This window comes from Polypterus senegalus, chromosome 8 (genome assembly GCF_016835505.1).
Source record: "Polypterus senegalus isolate Bchr_013 chromosome 8, ASM1683550v1, whole genome shotgun sequence".
Taxonomy (NCBI): Eukaryota; Metazoa; Chordata; class Cladistia; order Polypteriformes; family Polypteridae; genus Polypterus; species Polypterus senegalus.
In genome coordinates this window covers 94819604-94844970 of record NC_053161.1, presented here as the reverse complement: position 1 = coordinate 94844970, position 25367 = coordinate 94819604, and the positions used below count along the sequence as shown (strand labels likewise).

General features: G+C 37.9%; 1 protein-coding gene across 1 annotated transcript; it reads left to right on the top strand.

Moving 5' to 3' along the window:
• The first annotated feature begins 258 nt into the window (after positions 1–258).
• LOC120534574 (protocadherin-11 X-linked-like) lies at positions 259–25367 on the top strand. Its single transcript, XM_039762168.1, has 7 exons — positions 259–328; positions 705–770; positions 20170–20331; positions 21197–21376; positions 22646–22740; positions 24914–25036; positions 25339–25367. The coding sequence occupies exons 1-7, from the start codon at positions 259–261 to the stop codon at positions 25339–25341; spliced, it is 699 nt and encodes a 232-aa protein (XP_039618102.1). The 3' UTR covers positions 25342–25367.

Below are 25367 nucleotides of genomic sequence, written 5' to 3'. Positions count from 1 at the left end.
CAAAAGCCTTGTGAGTCCATGGATCCGTCCTTTTGGGTGTAAGCAATGCAGGCTACCAGCAGCAGAGTGACAGTATGAGCCATGTTTTTGTAAGACACATTAGATCATTTATTTCATGTAAATGCAATGTTTGCATGTCCCACAATACCTCACTGTTTATTCAGGTTTGTCTTTCCATACAAATTTTTAGCAGGATAAATCCTGATATGGTTCCAAGAATATAACAATGTATTATTTTAACGGAGATTCCTGGATGAGATGGAACAAGAAACTTGTAATTCAGAACTACAAGAACCACCACCACTGGGACATATTGAAGATGACACTGGTAACTCTAATTGCCTTTCAACATCATCTTAAACCCATTTATCAAATAATTCAGACTAAAAGAAAATGGGGATAAAATTTCCAATATATAGGCATACCTAAAAATGTACATTGGCACCAGGCAACCTTTGCCCCAATTATGTGGCTGGGAGCAGCTTTTAAATCAAACTTGAGAGAATTTGTCAGACAGTACCTGGCTCACATTCATTTCCCCCAACACGTTTCTCTAAGTGCATTACCTCAACAGATAAAGTTGTTGCCTACGTATCTGTATTGTTAGAAAGAGGAAATGTCAGAATTTAAAGCCGTCTCTTGTTTCCATGTTTGTGTGAGTAAACCTGTTCCGTGGTGCCTCTACCACTCCTCTTAATCCTCAGGCCCCCTTTTGCCGCCACATACACATAGCACCACCAAACAGAGAGGCACTGCTGTGACAACGACAGGTATGCTTTGATTTATTTCTGTTTCATGCATAGCAGTATGCCATGGTCTTTATATTAATTAATGACCTTTTTATTGTCTCATAGCATAACAGTACCTTGAGACAAATTTTCTTGGCTCTTACTTCTTGCGTACATTTTAAACCTTCCATAGGTGTTTGTGGCCTCACTTCAAAATGCCAACTTTCCATTTTTATTTAAAAACCCTGCTTAACTACAAAATGAATTTATAATTTCAGCATTTAGTCTAATGTGACTACTCAATGCCTTCTGTATTACTTTTGAAATAATTATATAAAACTTGGATTTCTGTTACTGGTGGGCTATAAAGGTTGCAGGTTTTCATTCCAGTCACTTTTTTAAATAATTTCCAATTACTACTGCTAAGGGGACACATCAAATAAGCATGATAACAGTGACCGGTTGTCTTCTGACTCTAAATTTGTTTTGCAGAGAAGCCACCATAGTACTTTGGGAACTGAGTATGAGAATCCTTCTTAGTGCCTAGGAGTGCACTCACTCTGATAGAGCAGGCTTTTCTGATATTGTTTATTTTGTAAATTTATGTTTTTTATGAGAATATCGTCTAAAAGTTTTTGAAAAGTAGCAGTACACTACTTACTGTTAACTGGCAGCTCTTTATAGAAAAAATCTTTTTTAGGTTTTGACATTTAAAATAAATGCAACAGCTTTAGCAAACCCTGACCTCAAATTGTGTCATTCTTGGCAGTTTCTTAATAGCCAGTTACCGCTTTTTAATTTAAAAAAAAAAAAAAGTAACTGGCCATTAATTAAAAAAGCACCAAGAACGACAGGGTTTGAGGTTTATGACCCCCTAATTTTAAAAAACATCAGTCTGCATGTGTTGTGTACATAGAAGGATGTCCATTCATGTCAAGTTTATTTCTTTGCAAATATACAAAATATTCTAAATAAACTACACCTCTTTCTATACAATTGCCTTTTTTCCCTTGCACTATAACTTATAACAGTAACCAGCTTCATAAATGTTTGCTTGAAAACAAAATGGCAGCAGTGTTAATTAAGAAGCAAAGAAAGATATAAATCTGCTTAATAATAATACATAAAATGTGAAGAATCTGTTGACAGGGATTCCCCAAAATCACCCATCCAGTTGTCTTACAGCAGTTCAAATCTCTTTAAATTTTTCAGTTTGGACTCTCATCATGCTAAACAGAAAATAACATTCTCAAAGATAATCTAGTTCAAGTCGCAGTGTGGGGTAAGTCTATTCCAGCAGCACTGGACAAAAGGCAGAACTCAACCCCAGACAGGTCTTCAGATTATCACAGACCCCACGCTCAATTTATTTTTATTTGACTAATGGGGAAAGGAAGAGAAAACCCAAGAAAATACCAAAACACGCACATTTTCAAACACAAGACTTGAACCCAGGTAGTATAGCAGCAGCACTGACTAATGTGGTGCTGTGCTACTCTCAATCACAAAATATCGATAACGTGTTTTCATTGTGTTATTTACTGCACAGCGTAATTGCTAGGGCCAAAGTAACTCTTAAAGTGTGTACATGGAAGCATTCTTTGTGAATTAATGTAACACTGCAAGAGTTTCCTTAACACTAACAATTATTCTGCATGTAATTGTGTTTGATCTGTATATTTACTTTAACTTTGTTCATTTCTATTGAACTTGTTTTCTAGCTATATACTGCAGATATTCTTTTATTATTGTTGTATAGCTGAGTAACCCCTTTACCGAAGCGACTTACAAGATGAGTATTTACTACAGTTGATACACACTTTTTGCAGTGGAATCACAGGCAGAATAAGTGATTAGCTCTGGTCCACACAGTCAGGAATTTTGCCTTCAACCTTGTGTTTTGAAGTCCAGTGCCTTAGCCATTATATAGTATAGCACCAGTCCTGGAAAGTCACTATTGCTGCCTCTTCTTTGGGAGGCTGGGGTCAAATTCTAGCACAGACACTGTCTAATTGGAATTTGCACATCCTCCCTTGTGTTCACAGTGCTTAAGTTTTGCTTACATACATATTAAAAATGTAGTATGTTTAATTACACATCCATTTATCATACTTGCAGGGACAACTTGGTGCTGGTAACAGGATTGGCACTCCGAAAAACAAAAACAAAAAAAACCACGCACACTGTTCAGTGTTTTACTGAGCTGTCACCTGTAACGCATGCACCCAACCTCCTCCTCCTCCTCCTCCTCCTCCTCATTCATGATCAAATTCACTTAAATCTAATTCAGAGTGAGGGTTTGTACAAGCAACAACCCCAAGCATAGTGCCAGTCTATAACTGGTGGTACTGATATGCAAGCACCTACTTTCACATGCTTTTGACGCACGTTAAGGATTTGTAGAAGGATTCAGTGTGTGTCCGTGTCCACAATCCACAGCTGGCCATGTCTTGTACCACATACTGCTCTATCTAGCAGGGGGTTCTTTTTTAACTGCAGCATGTTACATAACCCGAAACTATATAGATATAATATAAAAAGGTGATACCCCTCCCTTAGTCAGAAGAAAGTGGTAAGAAATCACATAAAAGAAAAAACATGCTTTCTTTAATGACAATTTACGCAGCATAACAGATGAAGGAAGCAATGACAAGATTATTATCGAAGTGGGAGCTCGATGTATACAGTCTGCCATTTTTGTCACTGCGCTGGAAGGATTTTCAGGATCGGATGACATTATCTCCCATCCGTCCATCAGTTTCAAAGGTGTGCCGGCAATGTTCCAAGGTTTTATACCCTTTCTCCATGTGCAGGACCCCACAAACAAGGAAAAAAAGATCCAATGTCATGCTCAGTCTGTCACACAGAAATAGTGCAATGCCCATTTTCGTAGTTGTTCCTATCTTGCCTTCAAAGACTTGCATAGCAGGTCTAAATGATAAGCCCCAGTGTGTTAAATCTGGCCTTGTGTTAGCTGTACATTTGAGAAGAAAAGAAAAGCAGATTTAAAATATTTGCACAGAGCACAGTGACATAAATCTTGTGTGATTTTGGGCTATACAAAAATAAATTGTATTGTATCGTATATTAAACTTATATTCTAATTACAACTTCTAGAGCAGGAAAAAAAATTATGGATAAAGATATATTCAGCTCTCCACAGTCTTCAGCTTACTTAGAAGATGGATGAATATTTAAAATCTGTTATGAATAATTGCATTTCTAATATATGATATTGTACTTTTTTATATTGTTCAGCATGTATATTGATGAAAAAGACAAAGGTTATTCATATTCTATAAAGAAAAGAAGATAACAGATACACCACTTTGTCTTCAGGGCCTTCATAGGATGTGTAAAAGTGGGTTCCACAATCAAAATTTTACTTTTTACCTTCTTTTATTTTCAGCATAGAAATAACCTTTACCTTTTTTTCTTCCTGTTTGTGGATTTGTGCATTAACTCCAGTCTCATTTTATACGAAGGAATGAATGGGTTTTCTCATACATTCTAAATTGTTTATGTTTTTAAAGTGTTAATCACATTGGGCGATATGACACAGAATATGTGCTACCATTAAGAATTTCTTATCTGTTCTATAAGTTTAGTTAAAGGCATTATAAAATCTGTTAGAATTAACACTTGTAACCCCCTAAATCCATCCAGGCTAATGTCAAGAAGTACAGCTTTAGTGAAAGAGCAGGGGCCTCATGTATAACGCCGTGCGTAGAACTCGCACTATAACATGGCGTAAGCACAAAAGCCGAAATGTGCTTACGCACAGAAAAATCCAGATGCAGGAATCTGTGCGTACTCCAACTTCCACGTTCTTCCGCTACATAAATCTCGATCAGCGTGAAAAGTAACGCTCGTGCACGCGCTTTATGTAACGCCCCAACTCCTCCCAAAATTACGCCTATTTGAATATGCAAATCAATATAAATCACCCTTAAGCTCAGCCTTCTGTGAAAAGACAATGGGAAAAGCACGGGGGAAAATATAAGAATTTCATCGAATACCAAGTGGAGGCAAGGAAACATTTACTATTTTTTGGTTTAAACAGTGGTATAATCAACAAAAGGAAGTTGATCGAGTGACATAGCGTGTTGGAGAAACTTGAAAGCTCACGTTCACAAAATCGCACAGTGCCGGAAATAAAAAAGAAGTCACATATCAAAGTCGCCATGAAAAGGCGAGTTGTAGCCCACTGTCTGAGTGTCATATGAAAGCTTATTAGGGTACAGAGAAAAAAGCCACACGGTGGGGAAAAAGCACAAAATGTCAACTTCAATCTCAACATTTCCACTTTAATCACGTAGTTTATTTTGTCATTAAAGTAGAACATCATAAACTTCATCTTAAAATCATTTAATTAACCAGTTTCTCAAATCACATCGTAATTAAAGTAGCACGTTAAATGCTTTGTTTTGTATTTGATCTTCTATGTGCTCTATGTGTGTGAATCACTACTTGCTTCTTAAACCGGCTCTCTTCCTCCAACTGGACACAGAATCCATTACATTCGTGATATTACAGCTCTCTAACTAAAATACTGAGATGTATACGTGATATCATTTTTATGATGATAGGAGTTTAAGCATGTTATTAAACATGAGTTTCACGGCGCAGTAATTGTGTGCGACCTTCGATGAAATAATTTATTGCAGCAGTACTCAGGGGCGGCTCTAGGCTTGTGGTGGTACTGGACAGAGGAAGAATCGGTGGCTCCTTCGCCTGCCAATGTCAATATGGTATCTTATGCGAGGTGGATGGCCACGTCCGTTGCAGACACTGCATAGCCACCTCGTGGTCATGACACAAGCATTTAACTTTTGCCGAAATTTGACGCTGCGGTTTTAGCCGTGTTGTTATTTTGTCTTTCTGTTTTATATTCAATATATATTGGCGTAGCCGCCACTGCAGTCCTTGCTTTTCTTTCCCCAAATACCCAATCACTACACAATCAGCTCTGTAATAGAAGTTAAGCCATCTGTAAGCTTAGAGTGTCGATTCTTCAAAACGTTTAAAGAACATTGAAATATCTTTGTAGTACATGTTTAATTATTCTATCCTTCAGGACACTCCCAGTGAAGAATACAGATTATTTAAATGAAGTTAAAGTTTTATCTGTATAATTTAATAAACATATTTTGCTGCATTTCACCTTAAAAATGATATTGTCATCATATGTAAATATGCGCTTTATAAAGTGGCTCAGGTTATGCGATATTATAACTGTAGTGCAAGTTTACAGTGGGGTGATTGTACTTATAAGTACAAACAGTTCTACAAGGTGCAATTGATTAAGTGCATTTAAAGTTCTTGGGATGAAACTGTTTCTGAACCGCGAGGTCCGTACAGGAAAGGCTTTGAAACATTTTGCCGTGGCTGAGACAGCGTGTACTTGAAGCTGTATACCGATAATTCTCTTTCCGATCAGCTGCTGCTGTGATTCACACTCAGATACAATGATATAAATACTCTGAGTGGTGCAGTGAGAGTAATATGGAAAAAGATGATCCACTGTGGCAACTCCTAACGGGAGGAGCTGAAAAAAGAAGAAGAAGAAGAAGAAGAAGTGAGAGTAACAACGCTAAAGCAGTTATGGTATTTGGAATACTATGGCTGTTCCCTGGACCATTATATTGTTAAAAGTTAATTACAATCAGATGTATTACACTAATAAACAATATGCAGTTAGTTTCAATGTATTTATAAAGCTGCGTCAGGAAAATAAGGTGTAACCACACAGGAACAGTAGTACTGCTTTGACGCTGGGTGCCGCCAGTCTGCAAAACCGAGCGGAGAACTTGCGTACGACAAGGTATGAGGTACCGTGGAAAAGTGCGTGGGTTTACTCCAAGTGTAGGTTTTATACATCGCGATTTGAATGTGGAAAAGTTCTTATGCAACATTTCTGTGCATACGCACCGTTTATACATGAGGCCCCAGATGTGTATGTTGTCATTACATCCATTACATAGAAGGAATTCACTTTTTTTTCCTTTTAAATGAGTCAGGCTTTTTGCCAATCTCGTTACTTAGGCTTAAGATTATCTTTCAGCTCTCACACAGTCAGTAGCTTTGAACTTGAAAGGGTTGGAGCAAATTTCGACCTTCTCAAAAGATATAAACCCAGATTGGAAATGTTTTGAGATTGCAGCAAAGCATTATATTTCACTTTAAGCAGGGCCATTTATTTTTTTAAAGACAGTTAACTTCTGATGCTCACACAACAGATGTGACTAACACATAGATAACATTTTAATATACATCTTTTTATGGTTATCTGTGCATTAGACCCGAGGAGACGAAGAAGATGACCTTCAATTTTACAGACAAATCTGTGAAAACTTTTGTTAGAAGACCGAAGAAGCCAAAACAGAAATCTTAGCAGAAAAACAATTTACATGCATAAAAAGCTTTAATCAACAAAATACAGCAATGATATATATTACATTTTTTCTTTAAGAATGCATTAGCTGTTCTTTTTCTACTGGCTTTTAAGCAGGAAAAATTCTTGAGTGGAGTGATACAAGTATCTTCAAATGTAGGCATTAATACAATAAATCACAGTCTGTATATCGGTGTCTGATGGAATCTGGAAATATTTTCCACAATCACAGTCCAACATACCTTAAGAGTCCAAAGCATCACTAGTCTAGTCTGAATGCACTTAAGGAAACTGCCTGGAAAGCTACTGTACATTTATGAGAATAACTAGCTCAAGCAGAACCTCAATATTAGATAAACTGAATTCAAGCAGGAGACAGCAAGGTAGCAGGCAAAAAGGAGGTGGCAAGCCTGTGTTGTAAAAGAAAACTAGAGGAACTTGCACAGATGTGCTTTAATGAGACACATGTGCACTGTACAAATTGGCATTGGAGGAGACAGATAGGTAGAGGCAGGCGAGTCATGGTCAGATGTAAAATAAAGGGTAAGAATTACATAATGTAAACAGAGATCAAGAGCATAGTTAGAGATATCCCACTCTTTTCTTATGAGCCTTGACTCAAATACCTCAGGGGTGCTGGGTAGACGTAAGAAACTTTTGTCAGTTCCAGAAAAAATGAGAAAACTCACTCTTGGTTATTAGAGTAATAGATAGAGAAGAAGCATGCGGTCTGTCTCGTCTCCTTCATACACTGCTTGACATTTGCTTGAGCTGGTGGTGGCTCCAGTTGTGATTGTATATACAGTTGCAAACCATATGATTAAAGGTGGACTTCTAATGCAACAATTTCAAAGGGCAAAATGAAAAGCGTATGGTCAGAAACTGGCAAGGTAGGCTACTCTCCCGACCCAGAGGTCAGTTTAAGTAAGTCTGAAGAAAGTTAAATGCACAGTTCAGTCACCTCGGACAGAGGGACACAGTTTTCTTTTTTTTTGCTTGCTGTGGGCTTACTAGACACTTACTACACCAAAGTAGCTTGTAGTTAGCACTAAACTTGATGTATTAAAGAATTTGTAAAGATAAGCTGAAATTGTTCAGGATATTTGGGAAATGAGTGTGAACTACACACAGCAAGGAAAAATATCAACCCATCCATTTTCTGTACCTGCTTATTTAATTTCAGGGCTGTGGGTCAAGATATTATCCCAGCAGCATCAGGTACAAAGTAGGAACTAATCCAGCAGGGTAAGCCAGTCCATTGCATGGCAGACTGATATCCACACCCAGCTACACAGGGTCAATCTGTTGTCATATATTAACACAAGACACCCATTCTTATTATAGGTTGCATAAAGGAAAGTACAGTTTTCTATTTCTACATAATGCTGTATTATTATTGTGAAATCCCATTTATGGATAGGATTTCAGTGTAAATGCTTTGCTCATATTCAATTAAAATTAATAGACGTGATGTGAAATGGAGTTTGATCTAAGAATGTGAGTGAGGAGAATGGTTCTATTTGTAGATAATTTCAGTTCATCTACATACAGATTACACCCTTGTACATTATGACATGTGTACAATAGAACATTTAGAAAGGAGTGTATCAATGAGCTTCACACTAGCATAGACTATAATGAATAGAAGAGTAGACTGAGTTCAACTGTAAAAGGTCAGTGGAAAAGATTAACCATTTAAAAAACTATAAACCTGATACAGTTCCTACAAACAGCTTGCTGTGCAAAATCCCACTTTTTAAATCATTCACATAACTACAGAAAACCTAAAGAAAACATTCATGCCATCACAATCTTTCTTGGCACTTTCTGAATTACTGTACCTAATTTTCTGTGTTTGTCAACCTTAAGGCTATACTTTTATGTTTGTCTACTTGCAATAACTAATATTTTTGGCTAATTATACCTTCTACTGCAGAATCCAAAAGAACCAAATGAATACTCATGCTGTGTTTGTGTATGCATGCATTTCTCTGAAAAAAATGTCTCTAAAGAGCCACCATAAGAAGATATACACTGTTGTATTTTACTTTTTCTCAGGTGAGTTGTGATGCTTTTTTGTCATTAATAATCATCCATTCATTCATTTTCTCTTATGTGGAATCAGAGTCAGGAATGTGTCTTTGTTTTGCTATTTTATGTTTTTTGTTTTTTTCCATTTTTGTGAATTGTGTACTTTTCTCCAATTCCCTTGTTTATTCATTATTTATATTCTTTGCCTTGCTTGTTATTTTGTTCTGGGGGCCTTATGTTTGGAATTATAGCTACTTAGGAAATGTTCTGTTATTTTCCTTTGTCTTTATTTACTAAAATATATTTAGTAAATATTGCTTTCTTTCTTTGATGGTGGGATCTTACTATTCCCCTTTCTCTCAGAGGCAGGCGGAAAATAACTAAAGTTTCAGGCTGAAATCTATTTGTAGATTTACAGGCCTTTCTGAAAGTGAATGCATTTTTGAATTTATGGGAACTGAAATCAAATCAACAAGAATCACTCCATCTTTATGTACAATGAAGGAAGCAGTTTTATAATGGGATACTAGTCTCGGCAAGATTTATGTGCACAACCATTGTCACTTCAACAACAACATTTATTTCTATAGCACATTTTCATACAAACAGTAGCTCAAAGTGCTTTACATATTAAAGAATAGAAAAATGAAAGACACAATTATAAAACAAAATAAATCAATCAACATTAATTAACACTTATACTGGGTGTTATCATCAAACAATGGAAATGTTTTGTGAATGGGGAATACATACAAATTCTATACAGACAAACTGAGAGAACACTTAACCTCCACTCTTCTTATCCTGTTGATAAAACCAGAAGACAGATATAATCCCTCCAGTGGAAATGCTTGGTATTCTTCCTAAAGTACTGTAGGTGGCCCTAGATATCCCAAATGTGCATCTAAAGTATCTCAAAAGATTTCTCAACATCCGGTCAAGCAGCACTGGGCTCATGTGAAGGTGTGACTAATCTAATGAAAGATGGGGTAATACAGTAAATTGAAAGGGTAAACTGAAAGCTTCATCATAACACTCTAAACCACCATAATCCATTACAACAATGTCTTGACCATGATCACATACCTTCAGTCATTACTAGTGTTGATCATCAAAATTCATCAGTGTTTTTCTCAGTATTTTCCTAGAAATTGGCCTTAGATTTAGCAGCCATGTACTATCTTTTACAAAGGCCTATTATAAGATTGTTGCCATCGCGTCCTGTGCAGTACTCCAGCCTAATTTCCATCTTGCATATATTAAAAAATATATTTTCATTTGAGGGGAACATTAACTCAGTGTTTCTCAACCATTCAACCAAAGTTTGTGGTTGATCACCTTAGTGACAGACAGTGCCACACAATATGCTTCCTGTTTCTAATTGAGCTTGTTTCACAGACTGGGACCCCTCTCCCTATTCTTCCAATGGCACTCATTTCACCAAGGGAGATCTTCGCATCTGCCACTCTACTGATCGCACTTGTTTCGACAAGGAGGTGGTTTGCATTGGCTACTAGTGGGTCATCAATGAATTTAAAAAGGCAAAATTGTGTCACAAGACCAAAAAGGTTAAGAAACACTGCATTAGCTGACCATATTGAGATTATTATGAGTACTGCAACCAGATATTTAATGCAGCACTGCATGGCTAATTTGCATGCATAATTAGCCATGTGCCTAGCTATGATCTCAAAACAAGCTTTAAAGCCAGCCTATTCAAATTGTAGCACACGGGCCACATGTGGCCCAGAAGCAACTTCAGAGTGGCCAAGCCCATGTTCCCGCCAAAAACACAGAGAAAATATGAGAAAAGCACATTTCACAAGCCTTCAGCAATTCCTAAATAAATTCCTACATTAGTATAGACCATGAATGCAATGCTCAGCGTACCATAGCAACATTCGGCCCTCATTGAAAGCCTGTTTTTGTGTGTCTGGAAGAGGTGGTAGTAGTCTATGGTACTGTGATGACTAAGACACACTGGAGCTACTTCTCCGAATGAATCTTAAAAATGCAGACTGGCTTTTTATTTGGTGTGCTGTGCTTTAAAAGGTGCCATACTGCTCCTTGTCTGGGTCACTGGGACATCTCTACAACAAATTTAAAAAAAAAGTGTCCTTCCTCTTTTCTGCCTCTTCCCGCTCTTTTACCATTTGCTCCCCTCTCAAACTGACTGTCACGCAGCTCTCTCTCGAGAAGTGTGCTGAGCCCTCATAAAGTGCTTTCCCCCAAGACTTCACCCACTATAGCTAATGCAGTAGCAAGACACATCTCAATATCAACATAATGTGGGATGTGTAACAAAGCCATGCCTAATCACACATGTGGTGATTTAAAACAAACGTATGTTCCCTCAGTGTGCAGTAGACTTCCTATTCATATGTGTTAGTTACTGTTATCACTTGTTATGTGTTTCTGCACTGATAGCTTTGATAGTATTGATAGTTCTTTTTAATTCTTTTACATGCACTTTGTGATGTGCCTGGATCATATATGACCAAAATATTTATTTTTTTATTTCAAAAATGGAAAAAAGTGTTGCTACTACCTCAGATTCTGTTCAGTTATAGCTTTTTATTGTTTTTTATGCAATTTTTGATGTGCCTGTGTCAGATGTCACCAGATTTACAAAGGAAACAATGAATACACATTGCTTGTTTTTCAGTATATTCACTTGTGTTTGGTTTAAAATGTGTTATTATCTGCTGTTTACTGACCTCTGAAAATGTCTGGCCCAGATAAATGTCTTGGTTTGATAATCTGGGCCAACTGAATTTGTAATTTAATAGTCCTGCCTTTAAAGATGTCTCACCCTCCTGCTTCTTGTGTCAGAATGAAACCCCATTAAACAATAATGACAAAAAAATATTACCATTTACAAGGCGTTTCTTCCTCCTTGATGGAAGGAAAAAGTGCAAAGCATCTACAGAGATACATGGAAAACTGTGGCCAGTGCCACAACTTCAGACAATGGATATAGGCCAGTCCAATGTGGCTGCTTCAAGGCATGGCCAACATGTGTCCCAAGATTGGAACTCTGAGATCACAATGCTCTTTATTTTATTAACTTGTTGCTAGCTTCTGGCCATTTGTTGTGTTTTGTTTGTGGCATTTGTTCCATCCGAGTCTTTTGTTGTTTGAGGCACAGTGGCACAGTAGTTAGCACAGTTGCGTCACAGCTCAGATCACATTTTTGGACACAATAATCAGTCTAACATAGGTGGCAGATGGTTCCCTAACCCTCAGGGACATTTAAAAAACCATATTACCATTATAATATGCTCAAAACTTGTTAATTTTCTCCTTCTCCACTGATTTCAATGTAGTTCAAGAACATTTCCATGATTTTGCTGAACTCATGGTGAACCAAACTGCATGGAGTTCACTCGTCGCTACATATTACCACCTCTCACCTAGAACAAAAATATATTAATTTCTCGTTAAAGAAACATGATCTCAGATTTGGCATTGCAAATTTTAATTCCAAATACATTATGCTCAGCTGCATGCCACACCAATGTACAGTCATGACTTGGTTAACAATGTCCTGACTAATGACAACGCAACTTAACAACGGTGCCTCCATAAAGATACAATATATGTAATTGAACAACAGAGAAACACAATCGTAAGTGTCTAATTTCAGAATATTGTTATTAATGTATTATTTATTATTATTATTTTCATTAATGCATTTCAATAAGTAATATTAATTTATGTTATGTAGATATATATTAGGTTATATTAGCTAATATTAGGTTAGGTTACTGGAGGTTATGTTAGCTTAGAGTAGGTTACACTAGGTCAGGTGTATACTTTACTTATTAAGGACAAAAAAAAAGGACATGAAGGCATGTCTCTGCGTGTTGCTGGTACACGGTTAGGTTTTTGCCATGCACTTCGCACTATGCACAGATTGCAGAACTGCAGACATGGCATCTTGCATTCAAAATCAGCACAGCAAAAATGACATCAGATGCAGAGGCATGCCCACAAACTTGATGTATTTAATGATAAAATTGACACACTGGTCAGACAAATATGCCACCATTAAGTGAGAAATTAATGTACTGTACATTGGATTGACAGACAGATGAAGCCAAAAAGACAACATTATTTATGAATAACAGAAGCAATGTTTAGCTTCACAAAATGGATGCTCTATGGCAATCCTACACAAAACAGCAGGCAAAATGCACTCTTGAAAAATAACCACACTGAACTGACTCAACTATAATAACATTAGAACAAACTAGACAAGAACAGGCCATTCAGCCCAACAAAGCTCAACAATACTATTTACTTAATTTTTCTTAAAAAAAAAACAAAACACATCAAGTCTAATTTTGAAAGTCCCTAAAGTCTTACTGTCTAACACACTTCTTGGTAGCTTATTCCAAGTGTCTATGGTTCTCTCTGTAAAGAAAAACATCTTGATATTTGTGCGATATTTACCCTTAACAAGTTTCCAATTGTGTCCCGGTGTTCTTGATGAACTCATTTTAAAATGACAATCTCAATCCACTGTACTAATTCCCTTCATAATTTTAAATACTACCATCAGGTCACCTCTTAATCTTCTTTTGCTTAAACTGAAAAGGCTCATCTCTTTCAATCCTTCTTCATAATTCATCCTCTGCTTTAGCCCTGCAATCAGGCTAGTCACTCTTCTCTGGACCTTTTTTAGTGCTGCCATGTCCTTTTTTAGCCTGGAGACCACTACGACTCCAAAATCCTTTTTACAAGGTGTACTCTCGATTTTCAGACCTCCCATTGTGTAATACTTTACATTTACTGGCATTAAATTTCATCTGTCACAAATCTTTCCAAGATAGAAACTAAACCAGCTTGTTACTTATATTCCTATCTAAATCATTTATATATATTAAAAATAGCAGCGGTCCTAGCACTGACCCCTGTGGAGCACCACACTTAACATCAGACAATTCTGTTAAGGTTCCACACACCATAACCCCGAGTCTAAGCCAATTCTGCACCCATCTACAAACATTACCCTGAACGCCCACTACCTAATCTCTCACCTTATCAAATGCCTTCTGAAAGTCCAAATAAATAATATCATAAGCTCCACTTTGATCGTATCCTTTTGTTGCTTCCTCATAGAATTCCAGCATGTTAGTAAAACACGACCTCCCTCTTCTGAGTCCATGCTGACTATTCAAAAAAACCTCCTGTACTTACCATGTGCTGCTTAATCTTATCCTAATAATTCCTTCCATTCATTTTCCTGTCATGCACATTAAGCTTATTGGCCTATAGTTGCTTGGATCTGCCTGGCTGCCCTTTTTAAATAATGGGATAATATTTGCCATTTTCCAGTCCTTTGGAATGCGTAATTACTTCCTAAAAATATGTGTGAAGGGTTTATATACTGTGAGACTTGCCTGGACACCACCAGTCGGTGACCACATCTTTATAAAGTTGACACGTTTATTTAACATAAATAAATACAGTCCCAAAACACCACACAATGCATAAAGCAATAATCACCCAACAATCCTTCTTTCTCTCAGTCCTTGGCCGCCAATCTCCTCCTGGGAGCTTCGTCCTGCTGCCTTTCCCGATTCTAGCTCACCGATTGCTGGAAGGCGGCCCCTTTTATTCCTGCCCGGATGTGCTCCAGGTGGCTGATGACGTCCATCCTGGTGTGGTGGAAGTGCTGCCCTTTGCACCGGAAGCACTCCGGGCGTCCCTGACAGGTTCCTCCACCATCTTGCAGAGTGTGGCGGAAGTAACTATTTCCAGGTCCCACGAGGTTTAAGGCACCCTCTGGCGGTGGCCACGGGTCCCAATGAGTTATAATCTTTTCTCTCTTTTCCGTGTCCTTTCCTGTTCCAGGGCAGTTGCTCCCTCGTGGCCCTATAGCTTTTTCTGCCAACTTCCGGTCCTTTTAGGCGTCCCGGCCGGGTAAGAACCCCAGCCGTCTGTGACAATACGTACTCGTTAGCCTCCTTAAGAACTTGAGGGTAAATATTATCTGGTCCTGGTGATTTGTTTGATTTCAGCCTATTTAATCTGAGCAGTACTTCTCCCTCTACAATTTCTAAATCATTCAGAACCACCTTAGTAGTACCATTTACTGCTGGTAGGTAATCCACTTCATCACTTGTGAAGACCTCAGGAAAATGCAAGTTTACAGTGTCCGCACTTCACCTCCTCCTTGACTGTCCTACTACTAAAATACTGAAAGAGTTTCTTCGGGTCATCTTTTGCCTTATCTGCTATATTCCTTTCCAATTGTCTTTTAGCCTCCCTAATATCCTTCTTTAATGGTTGCCCTCATGTTCTCATACACCCTATGATTCACTTTGGAGTTATTAATCTTATATGCCTTATACACCTGTTTTTTTCATTTGTAGCTTCTTTTTAAATCTTTATTAACCCACTGCAGAGTTTTTTTAAATTTCCTATTAATTCCAAATTTAGGTATGTACCTGTCCTGCATTACATATAAAAATTTTGAAAACTGTTCCACTGCTCCTTGACTGACTCCACACTTAAAAACTGACCCAGGCTATTTGCCCTACCATACTGTGTTAATAAACAGTCACTAATTACTTCTAAAAACTCTTGTGCTCAGCTATTTGCAAGGTTATTCTAGTTAATATTCGGACAGTTTAAGTACCCCATGACTATAATATCCCCTGTAAACTTGCCTTTTATTAAAAAGACGTGTTAAAATTTCTGTCTGCATTGGGTGGACTATAACACAGTCCTAAAATAAGGCCTCTTTCCCTAATGCTTTCCCGGTCACTAAGGTGGAGCTCATGGTCCAACTGAAGAGGACTTGCATTTCAATTCAGTTTGAAATAACCAGCAACCCAACCTCATTTTCAGTTCTGTTTATCCTTCCTAAAAATGTGTACACCTCTATGTTATACTCATCGCCATCTTTGTTATTTAGCCAGGTTTCCGTAATTGCAATACTATCATAATTATGTTCTGCTACATACATCTCCAGCTCACTTTCCTTATTTTTGATAATTATAGCATTATGGCAAGCTATTTCTAATGTGTTACCCCTTCTACATTTAAATGTTGCATTAGAATTTACATTACTACGCATTTTTATTTCTACACTGTTGTTTGTTCCTCCACGGAATAGTTCTAAACCTGAGCTGTCCTAAACTCCCTGCACCCCCCATTACCTAGTTTAAAAAATCTACAACTAACCTACTCATATGCCTCCCCAATACACTGGTGCCCCTCTGGGTTAGATGTAACCCGTTGTGGAGTAAAAAGGTCCCATCTCTTCCAAAGTCAGTCCCAATGCTCCTTAAACTTTTACCTTTCTACCCTGCACCAAGATTTTAACCACACATTAAGTCTTCTAATCTCCTCAGTCTTACATGGATTTGTGCGTGGTACAGACAGAACTTCAGAGAAGACTGCCTTGTCAGTTCTGCTCCTTAGCCTGGCACTTAACTCTTTCAATTTGGATCGCAGAACTGACAGACTACCCTTATGTATGTCATTTGTTCCAACATGGAAAATGACAGCTGGATCCACCCCCAGCCTGCCCAAGAGCCCATACACCATTCCAGGATGGTCTCTTACCTGTGCACCCGGAAGGCAAACCACTGTGTGAGACTCAATCTCTGGAGCAAACGTGTGCTTCAATCCCTCTAATGACCGAGTCCCCAACTATCACTACCTCTTTCTTTCTGGGAACTAGTTTAGACAAGGCCCGTTGGGACTCCTCATCCCCGCCTACCACCTCAGCATCATCACAGACACTGTCCAGCTTCTCAAGGACCTGAAAACAGTTTGACACTTTTAATTCTGGGGTTGATTGCCCTGAACAGTGTGCACACTTTACCTCACACTTTGTGACCGTGACCCACCTATCTCCACCTGTTCGGTCAGGAATCTCCTCCCACACTACTTTAGGGGTGCACACTATTCCGCTAAAAGATACCTGGGCCAGATCCAGAAATTCTCTACTACAACTCAGGCCAGCCAACTCCTCCTCAAATTAAGTGACCCTGGGCTCAAGCTGCTGGATCAGCTGGCATCTCCTGAAGATGTAGCCCTCATAGATGACTGGCTCCTACAAGGCATCGTCTAAAAAGTTCAACATCCAACAGGACTGGCATTGCAGCATCTCTTTCTCTGCAAATACAGGTCGTCTCCAGGTTACGGACAACCGACCTATGACTTACGAACGAGACCGGAGCTTTGACGCATGCACCTCATTAACTGCAAGCAGTGGCTTGAGGGGGGCAATTTCACTGCTCATGCAGTGTATTGTTCCTCTGGCGGCTCCCGGCGGCAAGCGAGCGGTGACCCGTGGTCCATAGCCACCAGGGCCACAGCTATCGCTCATGTGCAGGACAGAGGCTTAATGAGGCGGTTCGCTGTCCGCCCACTATGCCGCTGCAGCTACTGCTCCTGACTAGACGCATGCTGGATGGAGCGGTGGGGGACGTTTCAATGCCCGACCACAACACACGGCTGCCCGTTTTCGGTGGGCGGCTGGTAATGCTGCAAGCGGTGACCCGGTTGTGGCTGAATGGAGGCCATTGAGGGTGAACGGTGCGGCAGGGGGTTGGCATTGCAGTGTGCTTCAGGTGGCTGCCTGTTGAATGTGGGCGGTGGTGGGCGATTCACTACACGCATTTGGCCACACCGTGTTCGTTCTTGGTGGGCGGACGCACGCTGCAGGTTGCATACTGTAGTGGAGGTGACTGTGTGGTGGGCTGGTGATTAACCGCTCCTCACTACTCCCATTCAATCTCAATAACAAGCTTGCTTGTACTGTTACATACATAGCAGGAAGTTGTCTCTTGTCAGTACACCAGACATGCTGACGAGGGATGCCTTCCTGCTGTGATAGCTGTGCAGTGCTGTGCAGAAGAGCTCATCTTAAACTTTTGTCTTCACCCTTCAAGAAGAGAAAAAACATCACCATTGAAAATAAAGTAAAAATAATAAAAAGGTCAGAGAGAGGTGAAACTCCATCATTCATTGGCAGAGCATTTGGTTACAGCCGGTCATCAGTAGCATTTATTAAAATAATGAACCTGTTCCGACTTATATACAAATTCAAATTAAGTACAAACCTACAGTCCCTATATTGTACGTAACCTGGAGACTGCTTGTATAGGAATTGAAAAAGAGGCAGCAGCCGTCTAGAATATCCCCAGTTGAAAAGGCAATGTCCTGCTGGCACTTCTTGAGTCACAAAAGGTTTTGCCAGAATAACATGCACCTTCCATAAGTTACTTTAGAGTATACCATCATAAGCTTTGTTTCAACAAATCCAAAAGCATATTTAGGCAGTATTGGTGTCCCCCAAGAATGATTTGTTTACTGTTGTTGTACCAGGCAGGATCTTAATATTGCTCCTCCTGGATAAGAGTATCATCTATCAGGTGGACTCTCCATTCCAATACCATGCCATAGACTTTCCCAGTGAGGTGGAACTGTAACTAGAACACACCCTCTTGTCACCTTGGACACCAGCTTCCAAGTCTGGCAGTCCCAAGGAATCTTCCTCTCCTTACATACAGCACAGAAGAGGCAGGTTATATAGATTTACTGGTTTATTTCAGGTAAGAAAGACAGAGACTTATGGGTAAAGTACTTATACTGAGTAATCTCAGCACATATGAGTGGATAGTGTTAATGTGTTTCATGTTGATTCTGCGCCAATCTCATACACTGCTTAGGTTTTTCCTCTGCAGAATTTTTTATTAAATGCAGCAATCTCAAGTACAGAGACAGACTCAACCCCAAACAATAATGAATACCTTAAAGTGCTCCTTCTCCCTAACAACAATAGCCCCAACATTTAAAATTCTTCATTCTTTGATGAGACAAGCCTTCCTTGTCTTCAATTTCTGAGTCATTGCATGGTTTGTCACAACCTCTTTGAGAGCTTCTGGAAGTTTGAAGGCCTCTTTCATTGACTTGATAACTTCCATTACTGCTTATGTCCACCAAACCTTTCTATCACAATACAATACAATTTATTTTTGTATAGCCAAAATCATGCAAGAAGTGCCACAATGGGCTTTAACAGGCCCTGCCTCTTGACAGCCCTCCCTCCAGCCTTGACTCTCTAAAAAGTCAAAGATAAACTCCCAAAAAACCCTAGCAGGGAAAAAAATGGAAGAAACCTTGGGAAAGGCGGTTCAAAGAGAGACCCCTTTCCAGGTAGGTTGGGCATGCAGTGGGTGTCAAAAAGAAGGGGGTCAATACAATACAATACAATAAAATACACAGAACAGAACACAAGAATCCTCAAAACAGTTCCTTGCAGCTGCCTGCAATACTGATGTCTTGAAAAAGTTCCAATCAGACTCCATGTCCCTCACCTTTCATTGAGATGCAACAGAAGCTCTTTAAGAGGTGAAATTTTAACTCATCTGCATACCCTCACTGTCTAAGTGGTCTTGTGTGTCTGTCCAGCAGAAACATATATCTGTTTGAGCAAGCTCGGCAGCAGGTTAGATCATTTTACAGCCCAGAATCTCCCTTTTGAACAACATGTATCTTTTATTCTCATTAAAGTTTGTTCTATTCCTGTTACCAAGGCAATGGTAAAATAGCAGTTGTCATAAGTGCATGTGCTCAGGTAATGCAGCATTCTATTTATGAGTGCATTTTTATTTTACAGGAACAGAATGGAAATTATTATTTCTGTAGAGTGACATGAATAAATTGCAGTTGTTTTCTTGTAGCACAGATGTCCATGTGTCTTGCTATTGTACTGGGGTAAAAATCTTCCTCTGTTAATTTTACAGGTTTCTAGTAGATTTGAAAAAATCTTGCAATTTGAGAAGTTTTTTTTCTAAGTTAGCAACCCATCTTAAAGGGTAGAACTAAATATTATCTGAAAAAAAATCTATTGATTTACATGTACTTTTTTAATTTGACAATTATTTGAATTTAGTTTGAAAATACAAGTACTATTGTCCTTGGCATGTCACATTGTTCCATAATGTTTAATGCTGATAATTTAATGTACAATAAGTATTTTGTGTTTTTTAGTGACTCAGCAAATTTTAGGAAGCATAACATTTTCCAAAGTTCATGTGTCTATACCTGAGAACAGCCCCATAAATACTGTTGTCTCAGAAGCCTCTGACCCAGATGTTCCCGATGTTAATTTTATGATTGTTGGAGTCCAGCCTGAATTCACAATAGACACTAGTAAGTATTAAGCCTAGTAATATAATTCCTTTCATTGTGTGGGTATGCATAAATAATCTACTTCATTTTCTTTTAAAATATATAATATTCAAACAGTTAAATCATTAAATTGAATAAACCATTGCCTTAAATTTTCAATCTGTAAAATAATTTCACCTTCAGTATAAAAATAAAATACTCCAAATGTTCAAAATAAAAAGAAAAAAAGAAAAACAAGGCAACTTGCAATGTCATTTCCACTACAATTTCATAATCCAGACTTCAAAAACTATCAGACAAGTAAGAAAGAAGCTTTGGAATCTCTGGTTGAAGTATTCCCTTCACTACAACAAAGGCAAAGAGGTTTCCTTTATAAAAAAAACATAAGGGTATATGTGGCTTACTCTTAGTGGCTTGTTCACATCACAAAAAAAATGTCCCCGTACAGAGACTGCTGCCAGAGACAGCGAGCAGGTGGAGACAGAAAAACGCAAGCTGGTTTGTACCTCTTGTCATTATAAGTGGCAGTCCTCCCAGGCAAACATGTCCATGAGTGCATCAGTTACACGAAGTGTTCAGCACTACGATCAGCTGGGGACCAATCAGACTTTAATCAGACCCTTGTAAAATAAATTAACAAATTTAGAGTGTCTTCACCAAATTTACAAGTACTTTGGCTAACACGGTACAAAACACTCTAGTAGTACAGAAAACATTTCTAAATTATGGACTGCACATATGCTAAAATGTATGAATGGTTTCAACATTAAAAAGAAACTGTAAAATATATCAGATAATTATTGTGAAATGGTAATCCCTTCATTTATGTTATTATTCATATTATTTGTTCAAGGTCTTATAATTTGATTTTGTTTCTGTGTGTTAGCCTCAGGTATAATCAAAACACAACAGATTTTTGACTTTGAAAGTGGAAACCCAAACGCATACCTTCTGCTTGTCAAAGCATGGAATGCCACCTACCAGAGCACAGGAAACATTGATATTAACATTAGTAATGTAAATGAAGCACCTGTCTGTACACAGCCTGACTTCGTTGCAGGAAAAGGTATGTGAATCTGCCAAAAACAAACACTATCCTGTAAACTGAACAGAGGCCTTTAGTTTGGAATTTTAATGTACAGTTTGTTCTTTTCCTCTGTAAGTTGTGAACTTTGACCCGGACACACACAGACGGACAACATAGTTCCACCACACACTATTTATTTACACTATTTACAAATTACGTGCAACCCAAAACCCCAGTGCCTCTTGCACCGATTCCCCAAAGTCCAGGGCTCACAGTCTCTGTGCCTTCTCTCCTGGCCGCCTCCAGTCCCCTCTCCAGCTCTGTTCACTTCCACCCGACATCCACTGCTCACTGAAGGGAGGCGGCCCCTTATATATGATTCCCGGACGAGCACCAGGTGTTCCCGGTATTCTTCCTTGGCCACGCCCCAGCGTGGCGGAAGTGCCGGCTGTCCTCCCGGCAGCTCTCTGGGTGTCCTCCAAAGTCTTCCCCCGGGAAGTGCTCCCGGGATAATCAGGCACTGGGGCGCCACGGGTCCCTACAGGGTTGGGCTTCCAAGCCCTCTACCTGAGGCCTCCAGCATAACCAGGACGGACGCCCCCTTGCGGTCTGGAGGAGTCACAAGCCCTCCTCTCGTCCTCCTGGGCGTCCCAGCCGGGGACCACAAAGTATATATACTTTATACTTCTATGTATGCATTACTCTGAGAAAAATATTGCATAATCAAAAAAGTTTGTTTATTTGCAGTAGAATATATTGATGCTAAAATGTTTAGCTTTTGGGTTGAAAACGTAATCATGTGTAAATGTTTTAAATGCACTGTATATTACAATTATATACAAATTATACAGATAAAATAAGCAGAGGATAACAAAATACAGCTACTTATTTTTATTCATATAACACACTCCCTGAATATTTCGTTGTAGTACAGTATTCCTCATTTAGACTGAAATAGCAACTAACTATTAGCAACATTCATGTATTGTAAGAGTTGTGAGGCTCTGATTACAAGCAGCCCTTTATAAATTAATGAATTTCAGTCCCAAGGTATGGAGGAAATAGTTAATATCACAACAAAAAAATTAATAAAAAGTATCTTGTAGGATTTTAAAACATATTTTAACTGGAACACTTTTGATTGACTGAGTCATTATTCCAGGATGGGTACCTGGCTCTTTATAAAGTTCTCTTTCATAAAAATATAATAAATGTTATTTTTAGAATGGTTAAATAACTGAAGTCTTAGCTGGTCTGTTGAGTGCAAGCTTTTTGTTTTTAGCCAATTTGTTTGTTTCGTTTTTTCAGCCAATGTTACAATTAATGAAAACTATCCAGTTTTTGATGTGGTCTACACTATTCAAGCAACAGACCAAGATGTTGTCCATGGTGATAAGCTCAATGTAAGTCACTCTGTTGGTTTTATAAAATGTCAAATGATAAGAATTATTGTAATAATTTTATATTTTTATATGAAATATGCATACACAATAACAATAAACATTAACTTAATTTCACATATTCACAAGACATATTATTAAGCAGTAATGCAACAATGCTGTCTTATTGTAAGCAATGATTTCTATCTTAACATGTACTAATTTCTTAAGCTTTTTTTGATATATTTACATATTCAAGATTGAATAAATACTAAAATTCTATTAGTATGAAACACTTTTTTGAACAGATATACTGTGGGTTTCTATATGACTTAAGACACAGTGGCAGCATAAGGGCTGCCTTATGGATTCAGCATTCTGGATCTAAATATCAGAGCTAGTCATTGTCGGTGTGAGTGCTGAACTTTCTCCCTTTTTTCCTGGATATTCCAGTATTCCATTCCATGTCTCTAAAGGCAAGCAGATTAGATTAACTGGTGACTTGAACGTGGCTCTAGTATTTGTATGAGTGTGTTTGTGTGTTTTTAGAAATAGACTGGCTGCCCACAAACCAAAATAGGTCAATGTATGCATTATTTACCTTAGGTTTGCATGTCTATAAAGGTTACATAATTCTTTCTAAATTGAAATATCTATTTAGCATGAGGCTTTAAATTGTGAAATAATATTTTATGTAAAATTTAAGTAGAAAAACTGTAAATGCTATTTATTTTTGCCGTATTACACTTTTATCAAAAATTGCAAAGTTCATGTTTTGCAAGAGTGATATTGTTTTTTGTTAATTTGAGAGTTTAATTAGCATTGACAAATAAGTTTTAAATTTGATGTAAATAACAACTAAATTATACTGATGTTGCATTACATGCTTTATAATATAGGCTATGTTAATTATGGATGGACAATGGGACAAGAAAGGCTGAGGCCTGGGTGTCATCATACATATGTTTAAAAGAAACTACAAATCACCAGTTTACTAGTAATCTAGTGGGGCAGCAATAATTCAAATATAGAACCATCAAAGAAAACACTTAAGGATGGTAAAGCTATCCTCCACTACTTTATTGCACAATAATCTTATTTTAACTTAAAGAATATAATGTATGGAAGTCAATACTTACCCAGACTTTTACAGTTCTCTGTTTAGACAATTAGTATGCATCCTCAGAACATCTATGCCTCTAACATATTCTACCACTACTTTTTCAATTAATAATTCAGAAATCTTTACAAAAGTAACCTGCTCATCTTTCCTAATCTTCCAGAAATACGTAGCTATACTTGCATTTGTACTAGTTAGTACTAGTATAAATATTGATAGTTTTTCTGGGTTTTACCGAAGTATTTAAAAACTGTTCAGTCAGCCCTAGATAGTCTTAGAGAAAGATGGAAAATTGGCCTTTAATTACAATATCAGATTAGAAATTCAACCATTCATAAGATACACCCATCTGCCAAGTGTGCAAAACATGGTTTAATTCAGATACAAACTACACATTTTACAGATATATTAACTAAAAGTTATTTAAATCTATAAGAAATAACATCCACACTGTAACTAATGTCATCAAAACTAGCATCTCTAGGTCATACATACTTTAAGGATATGCCCCCCACATGGGGCATGAAAAATGACCGTATATTGGGTTCTTTGTTCACATAGCTCTCTGAACTGGAAAGGGAAAAAAATGTTAAGTGTCAAGTATGATTTAATGCAGCTTTAAACATAAATGTTTGTAATGTTGTAACAGTGGCATAACGATAAGCAGTGGGGGGATAGTTGTTGTTTTGGTTCATTTATCATTAATATGTAACCTCTCTCATTGATGGTGGTGATTTGTTCATTTGATTAATTTCACATGAGGAGGCATAGTTTATTGTTTTGCTGCAAAACCCATCACATTCTAAATACACCGCTGTGTTATACTAAGTGTATTTTTGAGTGAATTGTGTTTTGTGTATTACCATCTGATCTGTACACTCAATAAAACTTAAAAAGACAACAGTAATCAAGAGTGTCACTTGGTAAACACTAAGCCAATTAACCAATGTGCATGTCTTTTAGACGTGCTTACCTGGTTTTGTCATTAAGTCTTTGGAAAGTGAAAAAAAGAAAGGTCTGGAGTTTTGTTTTTTTTTTTAGTAAATTAATCATAAAACGTATTCTATTATTCTTTAGTACAGCATACAGTCTCAGGTTTCTACTTCATCTGCTTGCCAGTCTGTTTTCACCATTAATCGAAATACTGGAGTTGTATATAGGTCTCCTGGAACTGTTCTGGACTATGATGCAGGATGTCAGGTATGTTGTTTAGATATGTATTAAAAATAAAATCTTTTTAATGTATTTTGTATACTCTGGTTGTAAATTGCATGTGTTCTATAGAGCACATTTATAAAAATAGGTTGAAAAAAATTAACATCAGAAGAATTTTAAGTTGAACAGGTCATTCACCTGACTTTTGTAAAATTTCATCCAGTCAAGTCTTAAAGGTCCGAGGAGTACAACTACCTAAAGCACTGCTTGGCAAATTATTCCACATATCTTTGGCTCACTGCATCCAGAAAAACTTCCTCTGCATTCTTATTGACTTTTTTTTTTAGTAAGTTTTCAACTGGCTTGGAAGACAGCG

Excerpts from the sequence above, each read along its gene's own strand:
- LOC120534574 (XM_039762168.1), top strand. The coding sequence starts at position 259 with ATGGAACAAGAAACTTGTAATTCAGAACTACAAGAACCACCACCACTG. Across the intron at positions 329-704 it reads ACATATTGAAGATGACACTG|GCCCCCTTTTGCCGCCACAT; the intron begins GTAACTCTAATT and ends CTTAATCCTCAG. Across the intron at positions 20,332-21,196 it reads TGAATTCACAATAGACACTA|CCTCAGGTATAATCAAAACA; the intron begins GTAAGTATTAAG and ends TCTGTGTGTTAG.